The following is a 12,972-nucleotide window of genomic DNA, read 5'->3' as shown; positions in this document are numbered from 1 at the left end:
GCCGCACTCTCGTTTTTATGTACATTTTAAAGAAATGTATGTAAAAAGAAGTATAACACATATTTTTTTTAACGAAATAGTCATTGCAAAGACACAAAAGTAATAATAGCCTTAAACACAATATATTTTGTTATTTTATATGCATCACTACATCTGTTCTAAAATAACGTAAAAAAAAAAACCAAAAAAAACGTCGTGCATTTTTGTCGCTCTGTGAACAGCCAAACATTTCAGTTTCAGGGAAGTCTTAATAATTCCACTGCAATGAAAATAAAGGACATTTGAACAGATGTTGTATGTGGTAGTTCTGTATGTATTTTTTAACAAACATTACGTGTCATATCATGATGATTTTTTTAAAAAAAAGTTTCTATTGTACAATGTAAGCCGAGTCAGTTTACTGATATCTGCGTAGTGAAACAACATAAGAAAAAAACATAAAATAAAATAAAATTAAATAAAAAAAAAAAAAAAAAAAAAAAAAAAAACCTGCGCATGCGTAGAAAACAAACGGAAGCCGTTTGTGCGCCGAGCGGAAGCGGTAACTTCCTTTCTGCTCCGGGACTGCCATCATGGTGAGTCCGCCATGAGAGTGTTGACATTTTCAGGGTTATTTTTCATATAAAATCCCCATTGTTCTGCATTAACTATGAGCGTGTGTGTTATTAAGATATTCGTACATTTAAGGAACACAATTCTAAATGAATTCGACGTTGTTTCCGTGGTTTTTAGTGATTGGTCTGATAAGCTGTCGGCTCTCACTACAACGTGGCCCACCAGGCGTGGAGGGCCGAAAGCTGCTCAGTTATTTTAAACCATGTTTTCGCGTTTTTTCCACGAGAATGACCAGTATTTTATGCTTATAATGGGCTTTATTTCAAACACATCATATATTTGTTGATCTGGAATTTCCTGATACCGACGAGTGATATGTTAGCTACAGTAGCTAAGCTAGTTATCGCTGTGTATTCCCCTTGTAGTGTTACTGTGCAGTTTAACACTGATACTAATGTTCCTTTGACATTACATTTGGCCTTTATTGTGGCTTGTCGGGCTGGTGATTGTATGCATTGAAACTAAATGTAGCATAATTCATTGCTGTCCCTGTGTAGTGGTCTACCTTATCTGTATAGCTGAGTTGAACGTATCAAATGTGTCTTTCAGGTGTTCAAGCGTTTTGTCGAGATTGGCCGTGTTGCCTACATCTCCTTCGGACCCCATGCTGGCAAGCTGGTGGCCATTGTAGATGTCATTGACCAAAACAGGGTGAGTCCTAAAGAGTTTGCCAGACTGGTCACATCAGTGTGAAGTTTTTTTGACTTGTATTAAATGCTTTTTTTGTGTCTCTTAAGGCTCTTGTTGATGGTCCCTGCACAGGTGTGAAGAGGCAATCCATGCCCTTCAAATGCATGCAACTCACAGACTATGTGATCAAAGTACCTCACAGGTGAGTGAGACATATCCTCAACACGAATCCTGCGTTTTTTCTGCTTGTATGCATGTAGGTCTTTCACTGTAAGGGTTAACCCCTTTGTACAGGCAGTTTAGTTTCCTCATTAAAAAACTTAATTTGTGTAACTGATTTTAGTGTCTGTTGAAATTTGGACTTTGTGTACAAAGGTCTAAGAGTAAAGGAGAAATTATGGAAAATGTAATACCACTAGGCAATTGATATAGTTGAAATCTGATTTGTAATTGTATATCACAGTATCAATACATATTTTGATGATGATGCATAAAGAAGTACAATAATCTTATTTAGACTTAATTTTAAACTTTGATAAAAACCCAACTTTCCTATATCAAACATGCAGACAAATTCATTATTAGTCCTGGTTTTTATTAATTCTCTAGTGTTATACTGTTAAATTAATCCATGTTTGTTTATCAAAGCCTTTGCGATATGCATGAAATGAAAGCTTTCATATCCGATGTATTCCTCACAGTAGACAAATTTATGTGAAGATCCATTCTGGGAAAAAGTGCTGTGAAACCATCAGAATTGTTGAGCCAAAAACTATGCTCAAACCTAGTCCCAGCTCCTTGTTTTGTCTTGACTGATCTGATTCCTCCTCCTGTTCAGAATTGCTTCATTCTATCCCCCATTTTTGTTAGTGTTACCTTCATGCAATGTTCTACCTGTATTTGTGTGGAAGAGCTCAGAGTGGTCAAATGCTGTTAAAAATATTGCTGTACGACGTTGTGATTTGCTGCACAGTATGAAAAATGGAGCATAACATCAGCTGAGCGAACACCTAATATTGGTTATTCACACTGGTACATTAAAGTCTGGTGCCAGCACAACTGGGCACAAATTAGTTCTTAATTCACATTCATAAAGGCCTCAAAGTGTAGAGTACAACCTGCAGAAACCTTACTGGGTTGTGAAGTTTAAATCTTAGATGTCACTCCAGACTCTACAGTTTTCCTCCATATATTTTAGTTTCCATGTCTACATCTCAAGTCTTAATTTTGATCTTGAAGTTATATGTGAAACATTACTAGATGTTTCAAATGCTCCATGTGTGCCAATGATTTCCAGTGCCCGCCAGAAGTTTGTGAGGAAAGCCTGGGAGAAGGCCGAAGTCAACCAGAAGTGGGAGCAAAGCAGTTGGGCCAAGAAGATTGAGGCGAGAGCAAAGGTAAAGGCTGTGACAGTTGAAGCTGTGCTGCTGTCAACATTGTTTATTGTGAAGTACACTGAAACAGTGAGAAATAGGATTGACATCAATCCAAGAGATTTTGCCTTAAAGCAGTTATCAAACATTATCTCCATTCAGTTGATAAATGTTGGATGTCATCACTTTTGCAACAATAAGGATTGGTGCTTTTTTTCCCCAATCTCATCTCTTGGTTCCTCTTACGGTTCAAAGGCACCTGAGTGCAAAGTTGTTAGAGACAACCTGCCATTATCAGTCATTTCTTTGCATATATCAGTAGAGCTAGGTGATATTACATCTTTATTTTATTGTCTTATTAATTCAGCACCCAGTGTTATGCACCATTTACAATTTCAGCCTTTTTTGTATGTGATACATGATTCAAAAATACTTTATTAAATCTATTTGCCAAGTACAACTAGAGAAACACATTTGCATGTCATATCACAAGAAGTTTAATGGGTTGCATTTTAAGTTTTGGTTGAGCAAGAAAGTTGACAGATGAGTTATCTTGATTTTTTTTTTCTTTTCTCAATTCTGAAATTTTTCAGAAAGCAAAACCTCTTTTTTTTTTTTTTTTTTTTTTTAATCAAATTAATGATATTGCTCAGCCCCATATTTAAATAATGGGATTTGTGGTAATTTCTGTCAGTCCTGTGCTGTTTTTGTCTGAAGTGTACATATAAATGCAGTTTGTTTGCCAGTGTTCATTGCTCCTCTTGCAGAGTATTGTCTACTTTTTTCAGATTAAACTGGGCATAATTTATTCACTATCATTTGTATGACAAAATTTAATTTGTCAATTTGTTAGTATTTACCTGTTTTTAATACAAATTGACTGCAACGGGAAAAATTACTGACACCTTTGCATTATTGTGTATACTGACCCTTTAACCTTAAACAGTAAACAAATAATTTACACCATATGTACATGCTGCTAATGCACCTATACAAAACAACACATGTAAAGATGTGTGAACAACAGTGAAGAACTTCCAAGTAAATGAATGAACATGTCACATCCTTTTTATCCTCTTCAATATGGCAAAGGCAGTCACTCTTACTAAAACCTTCGAACACACATACTTTGTAAAGCTCTGAACACTCCCCAGCATGTTTTCATCTGAACTAAATGATGGGTCCACCCAAAGAGACTGTAGTTGTCCTCCATGACGGTACATGGCCTTCATTCATGAGGCAATAAATAATAAAATCAGACTCTGTAGAGTGTGCAGTTGAAATCATAGATCATTTATCCTGTTGTTGTTTTTTTTTTTCTTTGCAGAGGTCCAAAATGACTGACTTTGACCGTTACAAGGTGATGAAGGCCAAGAGGATGGTGAGTCATAGACCTGCAAGAACAGATGTTTTGGAAAGAGGCTGGATTTAAGATTAGAAGTGTTGAAATTTTATAACATCTGCAAAAAAATTTATATTATTCTGATAGATTTTTTTTTGTTAAAAGGAAAATGAGTGGTGGTCTTAATGAACAAAAATTGAACTTTTTTCTTTTTTTTTCACAGAGGAATAAGATCATCAAGCATGAGGTGAAGAAGCTCCAGAAGGAGGCAGCAAAGAAATGAACAGTTTTCACAAAATAAAAGTCCACTTTAATTGTTCATCTGTCGTCTGCCTTTTTTTTTTTCTCATTTTACCAAAAATGTTGTGACTAGTGGCTTTTCGACTTAAGGTTTGAGTCATTTGTGTTGACAGTTCTGGTTTGGTGTAAAAGGTGAGCACAAGATCTGAATGAAATGCTTGTGAACATTTCAGTTGCTGAAGTATCTCATTAAAGGAGATGGTTTGACTGGATCAATGTGTTGTACAGTTGAAGTTTCTTCAGTTTTGATTTTCTATTCAAAATAACCTGATTCTTCAACATACCTGGCAAAGTTTACATTTTGTGAAATATTACAAGATTATATTTACTTTTTATTAATCACAGCCCCTGTAGAAAGTTGTCTTTAGATGCACAGACTGGTCAAAAGATGAGGCTCATACTCCAAATATGTAGCCTTTAGCTTTGATTATGTCACACATTCACTGTGGTGCCATTTTAGCACGCTTATACAGTATCACAAGATTTATTTCCATCATTCTTTGGGCACAATGTTACTGAACCTAGACCTGACCAACTGAGGCAACCCTAAATCAACACCCTCACAGGCTTGTACTTTGCTGTTGTGGCCAAAAGTTTTGGGAATGGCAAGTTTTGTTGCTGCAAAAGTAAAAAAAAAAACAAAAAACTGTCCTGCAGTATGTACAAACATGTTGGTTTCTTAAGCTTTCATTGGCAAATCACATTTAAGGAATCCATTTGTCTTTCCCAAAACTTTTGGCTGCAACTGTAGACACCAGGCATGATGGGTAATCTCTTCATCCTCTCATCTCACCCTGATGCATCCATCACTCTGGAACAGGGTCTGTCAGTTAGGGTTCAATATTTTGCTGCAGTGATCAGTACATGACATTTAGACTGACATGAAAAGACCTATTCCTCTGTAATAAATGCAGTTTTAGTTGTATTGTTTTTTCGGATCTAAATTGCCAGATGCCAAAAAGGTTTGTTCTGGAATAAGATGCAACATGAGATACTTTTAAAGGCTGTATCATCGGAAAAATTGTGTAACATACACTAGTTAACCCAGCTACAGTATTCCTTAGGTTTGTTTTGTTCTAGTTCACCTTTCAGTATGAGGTCATCATGTGCGTCTACAGTTTTTCCCATAATATAGCTTTTAAAAGTGTTTTAACAATTACTGATTGGAAAAAGATTAACAAAATCAACAAAGGGAAATGTATAGCTTAAAGTAAAACTGCCTGGAAGCAGTGGCTTAAATATTTTTTTAATCAAAGTGACACAATACAGCATATAAAATAGAAAAAAGGAATAGTAAGTGTTTCAGGTATTAAAAAAAATTGATGTATATGATGACCACAGAAGCATCGGACACAGGAGGGGACAAGAGGGGAAATGCAACATAAAAATCACTGCTTTTATGGCCCAAAATGTGTCTTTTCAGCTATAACAAACACAAAAAATAGCATAAATATAACATTTTGAGTCTGTATGCTCAAATGAATGTTGTCAATGTAACAGCAAAATACTGTAAAATATATTTAAAACACATAGGCTTAGTTCACTGCTCCACAACACTGATAAAAGACACGAGTTCAATGTTCAGCACGTTGAGTCCATCCACTAGAGGGCAGTCTAAACTGATAGTTGACATTTCAGCAGAAAATCGAATTTGTGTTTCAGAAAACTCCAGAGTACATTGAGACCTCTAGATGAAAGCTGTAGACACTGAAGATAGTGTTCTGTTGCACAATATGACAGAATAATTATAAACCTTAATCCTTTAAGACTTACAACAATTTTTTGGCCACTTTCAAATGCATTTTTCTACAAACTTAACCTTTCCTGAGTGACCATTCATGACAATATTATCTTCTGCATTCAGGATTTTTCAGTAACACTAATTTTCCTAGAGAAAGTTACTTTTTCAGCAAAATACATCATTAACTAGATATTAAAACAAACTTCTACTACCACTATTGTTTATCAAACTCCGTGGGTTTTACTGGTGAATCAATGTTGTAGAAGATGATGGTGTTTCCACGTTCACTACAGAGCCTCTGAACGTCTAGAGCAGGGGTGTCAAACTCATTTTAGTTCAGGGGCCACATTCACCCCAACATGATCTAAAGTGGGCCGGACCAGTAAAATAAAAACAGTGAAAAAAGTAAAATTACAATATGAAAATGTTTACATCTACAACGTTTCCTTGAAAATCTGAATAACATGAACAACTTTAAATGTCTTAAGTGATATTTTAACAATATTCTGCCTTAGTTTGTCAGTTTATCATTTACACATGCACATTACAACTTATATTACAATTACAAATACACAAAACATTTAGTAACAGGCAGTATATTAGTAAACTGAATTTATTTTTCTTAAGATATTTCGGGTTGTTTGTATTTGTTCAGGTTATTCATATTTTTTGTGAATGGATAGTTTTTTTAATCTAAACATTTTCATGTAATTTTACTTTTTTTTTTTTTACACTAAAAGACAAAATCTGCAGTTGTCATTATTTATAGGTTATTATGATAATATTTTACTGGTCTGACCCAATTGAAATGTATTTGTTCTGTATGTGGAACCTGCATTAAATTGGTTTTTGCACCATTGATTGTTAATATCTTCACTGTAATTTTTGCATTTCACAAATTCATCCCACGGGCCGGACTGGACCCTTTTGCGGGCTGGATTTGGCCCCCGGGCCGCATGTTTGACACCTGTGGTCTAGAGGGTCATATTTGATATCAGTGAAAACCTGAAAAGCTACATTTTATCTGGCTTATTTGTATGTATTGATAGGATTAGTGGTCCAAACATTTAGGTCAGGGGCCACATTCAGCCCAATTTGACCTCACAGGGCTGGACCAGTAAAATTATATCTTAATATAACAATAACAATAATATCCATTAAATAATGACAACTCCACATTTGTCTTTTTGTTTGAGCACAAAAAAGACAAATTAGATTGAGAAAATGTTTACATTTATCCTTTCACAAAAAAGGTGAATAGTCTGAAAATACATGAACAGCCTGTAAACTATAAAGAAAAATAAGTGCAATTTTGACAATATTCTGCCTCAGATGATCATTTACACATGTGCATTACAACATACAGATCACAATGGACCTACAAAAACACAAAACATTTAGGTATCTGGAGGTGAAATATATAGCATTTAACTTCATGATCGAAACAACTTATCAAGACATAGTAGTTGCTTTTCCATTGATCCCCCAATTGAGCGACTATAACTTGCACATAATAATTTGCCTAATGGAAAAAAGACAATTTTGCTAAATTCTCATTTTCGATGAAAAGTTTTTGCGCTGGCAAGAGGTGGTTTTTTGGGTGTAGCAAAATTTGTATATCATGCAAAACTCTAATGGAAAAACCTTTTTCCACAACTAGAGTCACGTGAATAAAAAAAATGGATGTTCACGGACATTACAACAAACAAAGAAGAAGAGTTTTAAAAGAAACATGGCACAGCGCACATGTGTGGACACAGCAGGAAACTGAATCATTTTTGAATTTAGTACAGGATAGAGAGGTAATATATAATAATCATAATGAATATATCTGTAAATCAACACCATATTTATGTTCGTGGCCATGTTAATGGAATGATTTCTTGTGTCATCTCGCGATAAATAAGCAAATCATTGCATTTATGTTTTAATGGAAAAAACAACATTATGTACTGAACTGTTTTATCGACATTTAGTAAATATCAGTAAAATTTTGCACAGATGTCCAATGGAAGAGCCACTAGTGACACCCTTGGCTGTTAATGTCTTCTGTGTCATTTTTGCACTTTGCCCCACGGGCCATATGTTTGACACCCCTGGTTTAGGTCCTGGATGGTTAAAGGGTGTCACAGCTACAGTCGACCACTTTATGGCGTTTGCAGTCGGTAGTCCTCAGTTTAGTTCTGAGAACACCAGCCACACTGGTCCGACTCTAACTCTCAGATAGGAGCTGGTGAATATTACATAACAGAAGCAATTGAACGTTGCCCAGCTGGTTGAGCAGAGTGAGAACAGTCAGGGACGCAGAGTCGATGCCAACACACCTCCTCTGTCAGCACCCTCCTACTCAGCAGGCCTCGGCCTCCACTCTGTCAAACAGTCCAACTAAGTGACTGACAGATCACATCCACAAGTGAGTATCAAACAAAATACTCCTTGAAAAATTAAAATGATATAAGAAAAACAGCAGCCTGGGTCTGTCAGTCTAATACATTAAAGATCTTGAAAATGCTATTGTTGATATATTTCTGATCAGAAATACAAACCTTTAGGGTCATATCTACTTCACACCACTTGACATGTTCTGATCCTGCTGCTGAAATGAAAAGAATGTTAAGAATTCAGACTGGAATTATTATGCTCATGTTGATTTAAGCTTTAGCAACAATATAAACACAGAAGCACAGACTGAACAAACATGAACAGAGTAAGCATTAAAAGACAGCTAAATAAGCACTAAGTCAAGAAAATAAAACAAATTAAAACAAAATAAGTATTTAGTGAAAAGAAATTATAGAACAACACAATGAGCAAAACAAAATAAGTGTCTATTAGAGGTTAAAAAAGAACAAAAGCACTAAAAAACAAAATAAAGTAAATTAAAACCAAATAAGTACATAATAAAGAATAATAGAAGAATAAAATGAGGACAAAATAGAACAAAATGAGCATTTAATAGAGGCAAAAAAGAACTGAGCAAGCACTAAATCAAAACAATGGACAAAAGTTAACAATTGAAGCATTTAATTGAAGTGGGAAAAGTATTAAATGAATAAAATGAACTAAATAAGCTTTAAAAAAAAACAAACAAAAAAACAAAAAAAAAACCCCAAAAATGCTAAATCAACATAATGAACATAGGTGAACAGAATAAACATTTAATAGTGGTGAAAAATAACAAAACAGATACTTAACAAAGAACATGAATGTGGACTGAAATAAGCATTTAATAATAGCAAAAAATACAAAATAAGCACTAAAAAAAATAAACAAGTATTCAATAGATATTAAATGTCACAAACTAAATCAACATAAGAGCAAAAGTGACAAAAAATAAGCAAAAAACAGAATAAGTTTTTATTTAAGTAATGAACAAAATATACACTAAATTGATAAAATAAACAAAACAAGGATTTAATATAAGTAAAAAAAAAAAAAAAAAAAAAAAAGGGCAAAAATGCACAAAATCAAAAAACAGACCAAAATAAATATTACAAGCTTTAATGTAGTTTAAAACGTATGTGGCAAAAGCAATAAAAAGTAAAGAAATACAATAAGTTACATCACTGCAATAACATAACTAAAACAACTAGTCACGCCGTTCATTCCATTTTAATGAGTAACTTAACCTGTGACCTGCTTCTAAAGGACCCCTGACAAAGCTGTTATATATTTTTTATGCAAACTTCATTCTGCATGAGCTTGTATATTTCATTCAAAATGACATCGCTAGACATTGTCATTCAGGACGTGAGACTGAGGCTGAATATGCAGTGCACTCCTTCATACAGCGGGACAGTCATGGACATTCACACATACATTACAGTGACCCACATCCATTTTTTTTTCACTCAACCGGGTGGAGCTCATTGGACACAGGGGGACGTTATGTGATAGCAACATTCCTGCCTGTCAGGATGTGTTTGTGCTGAAATAACACACAGATATAACACTGACACTCAGACGACTTATCTGCTGTGGAGAAAACATGTCACTTCTACGACTTTAATATACACCGATCACCCATAATATTATCACTACTGACAGGAAAACTGGTATTAATATTAATTCATTTCATTTATTTCATTACAATGGGACAATGGGTCAATTTCACTAGGTTGGATGTAACATGTAGCAGTGAATGTTTGTACTGGAAGCAGTAAAATGATCAACATAAGGAACTGAATGTCTTTGACCAGGTCCATATTGTAACAGTGATGAATGGGTCAGAGCATCTCCACAACTGCACGTCTTGTTGTTTGTTCCTGGTCTGCAGCAGTTAGTACCTACCAAAAATGGACTAAAAATGGACATCCCAATCTCAGAACAATTGATCATCGATGGGAGGTGTTGGACAAATAAGTCCGATTCATGCAAGTCCACCTCTATCTCCAAGACTTTAGGGATCTGCTGTTAACTTCTTGGTCTGGGTACCACATCACACCTTCAGAGGTCTGATGGAGTCCAGGCCTTGGGTCAGAAAAAGGGGAACCTATATAATAATAATAATAATGGATTAGATTTATATAGCGCTTTTCTTAGAACGCACACTCAAAGCGCATACAGAGGATCCATTATTTATTCACTCTCACATTCTCCCTCTGGTGGTGGTAAACTACAGGGGTTGGACAAAATAATGGAAACACCTTGAAGAATCAACAAAATATAATTTAATATGGTGTAGGTCCGCCTTTTGCGGCAATTACAGCCTCAATTCTCTGAGGTATTGATTCATACAACTTGTGAATTGTTTCCAAAGGAATTTTAAGCCATTCTTCAGTTAGAATACCCTCCAACTCTTTTAGAGACGATGGCGGTGGAAATCGACGTCTTACTTGAATCTCTAAAACTGACCATAAATGCTCAATAATGTTGAGGTCTGGGGACTGTGCCGGCCATACGAGATGCTCAACTTCATTAGAATGTTCCTCATGCCATTCTTTAACAATTCTAGCTGTATGGATTTGGGCATTATCATCTTGAGGTGAAGGTGTTTCCATTATTTTGTCCAACCCCTGTACATCTGTATCCACAGCTGCCCTGAAGCAGACTGATAGAAGTGTGGCTGCCAATCCGCACCTACAGCCCCTCCAACCACCACCACATTCATACACCAGTGTGAGTAGCAGCATTGGAGGCAAGGAGGGTGAGGTGTCTTGCCCAAGGACACAACAACACATGGATAGAGCGGGATTTGAACCGCCAACCCTTCGGTTATTGGACAACCCACTCTACTGTCTGAGCCATGGCCACCTCTCTAAATATTCGACAGGTAAGGCAAGTTTATTTATACAGTAGATTTCAGCAACAAGGCAATTCAAGGTGCTTCACACAGGACATTGAAATACAACAAGGAAAAAGAAACACATTTAAAACATTATTAAAAAAAAAACATGTAAAAGGTGATTAAAAACAGCAAGTAAGAAAACAACACATAAAACCCCCAAATATAAAAACACACACATATTAAAGTAAGAGTTGCAGTGCAGAGTTTCGAAAGAGAAAATAAAATTGAAAAAGTAAAAAGCCTTTTAGGCAAAGGCAGCAGTGAACAGGTGAGTCTTTAACCTTGACTTAAAAGATCTCAGACTCTAAGCAGACCTGATATTTTCTGGCAAGGTTGTAATAATGTTGTGCTCCCAGATGATCGATTGGTTCAGATCCAGCCGTTGCTCTTCAGACTTTTGGTAGGTATATGAACCACTTCACACAAGGAATGAACAAGATCTGATGATGCTCTGACCCACTGATTGACCATCACTTTTTCTCCCTTGTCAAAGTTGCTCATATCTCTACTCTTACCCATTTTCCCATTTCTATCACATCAACTTGTATATTAGATAATCAATATATCCCACCCGCTGACAGGTCCCATTGTTATGAGATAATCCCAATTAACACCATTTTTCCTGTCAGTGATCAGCATGTTATGGCTAAATGCTGCGTGTCTTCTTCAGTTCCTGACATAGATTCTCCTGTTTCTGTGCAGATTGAGTAATGCAAAAGTAAAATATAAATAATGTGGTTTATTGAAATGGCTGTAGTTGGTTGCATTAATACAGGACTAAACCACAAAAACCAGTGTGCTCTTCTCCTCTGTCTGAAGGGGGCGGGGCTTATTCAATAACATATGTTTTTATTTTATATTTCATCTCCAATTCACTAATAACAGTTAAACAACATTCAGTAGTTTTTGTTAGGCCTTTTACAGTCATGGGGTCTGTAAACATGCTCTTCTGGAGCGTAATTCTGACGTCAGAAATAAAGTGCACCGATGCGCAATGATAACAATATGTAATTTAGGTGCATTTAGACCGGAAAACTGCTGCATTCTCTTCAGAATAAAAGCATGGTAAATTACAAGTCAACAATTACTATAAATGTACAGTACATGTAAAAAAGGAATTGTCTTTATTCACTCTGCAATTCTCTGTATTTGTTATTTTGTTTTTTTCATTATTTTGATATTAATTTTTCTTATTTTACTTTTTCTTTAATGCATTATAGTATTAGTGTTTTTCATTAGTGTAATAAACAGGGGGCTTGCTCTCTATCCATATAAATATTCCAGACTTTTTCAAAACTGCTATTTTTTTCCCCCCAGGACCTTGACCTCATTTTTGGTTTAGATTGTACCTGTTGTGTTGTGTGCAGAAAAGTTCATTTTAATAAATGCATGAATGAATGAATGTATAATTCATAGTAAATTATGTTTTACTGACAGACACATTCTCAAAACCTATGAAAACCACCCTGGCATACAGTATATCTTGAATTTGTGCATATTTTGATTGCACACTATTTTATTATTATTTCTTTAATATATGCCTGTATCTTTGTGGTGTTATTTAGGTGTAAGTGCAATGTCACTGGCAGAGACCAGAGTCAAAGATTCTATTCTATTCTATTCTATTCTATTCTATTCTATTCTATTCTATTCTATTCTATTCTATTCTATTCTATTCTATTCT

The 12,972-nt window shown here is 35.2% G+C and overlaps 1 protein-coding gene across 1 annotated transcript; it reads left to right on the top strand.

Moving 5' to 3' along the window:
• The first annotated feature begins 539 nt into the window (after positions 1-539).
• rpl14 (ribosomal protein L14) lies at positions 540-4,281 on the top strand. The gene is made up of 6 exons (XM_030148080.1): positions 540-575; positions 1,165-1,266; positions 1,353-1,447; positions 2,543-2,642; positions 3,946-3,999; positions 4,184-4,281. The coding sequence occupies exons 1-6, from the start codon at positions 573-575 to the stop codon at positions 4,241-4,243; spliced, it is 414 nt and encodes a 137-aa protein (XP_030003940.1). The 5' UTR covers positions 540-572; the 3' UTR covers positions 4,244-4,281.
• Positions 4,282-12,972: the final 8,691 nt, after the last annotated feature.

Source organism: Sphaeramia orbicularis, chromosome 11, assembly GCF_902148855.1.
Source record: "Sphaeramia orbicularis chromosome 11, fSphaOr1.1, whole genome shotgun sequence".
Lineage (NCBI taxonomy): Eukaryota > Metazoa > Chordata > Actinopteri > Kurtiformes > Apogonidae > Sphaeramia > Sphaeramia orbicularis.
The sequence above is the reverse complement of the archived record's forward strand: the minus strand, read 5'-3'. Positions and strand labels throughout refer to the sequence as shown.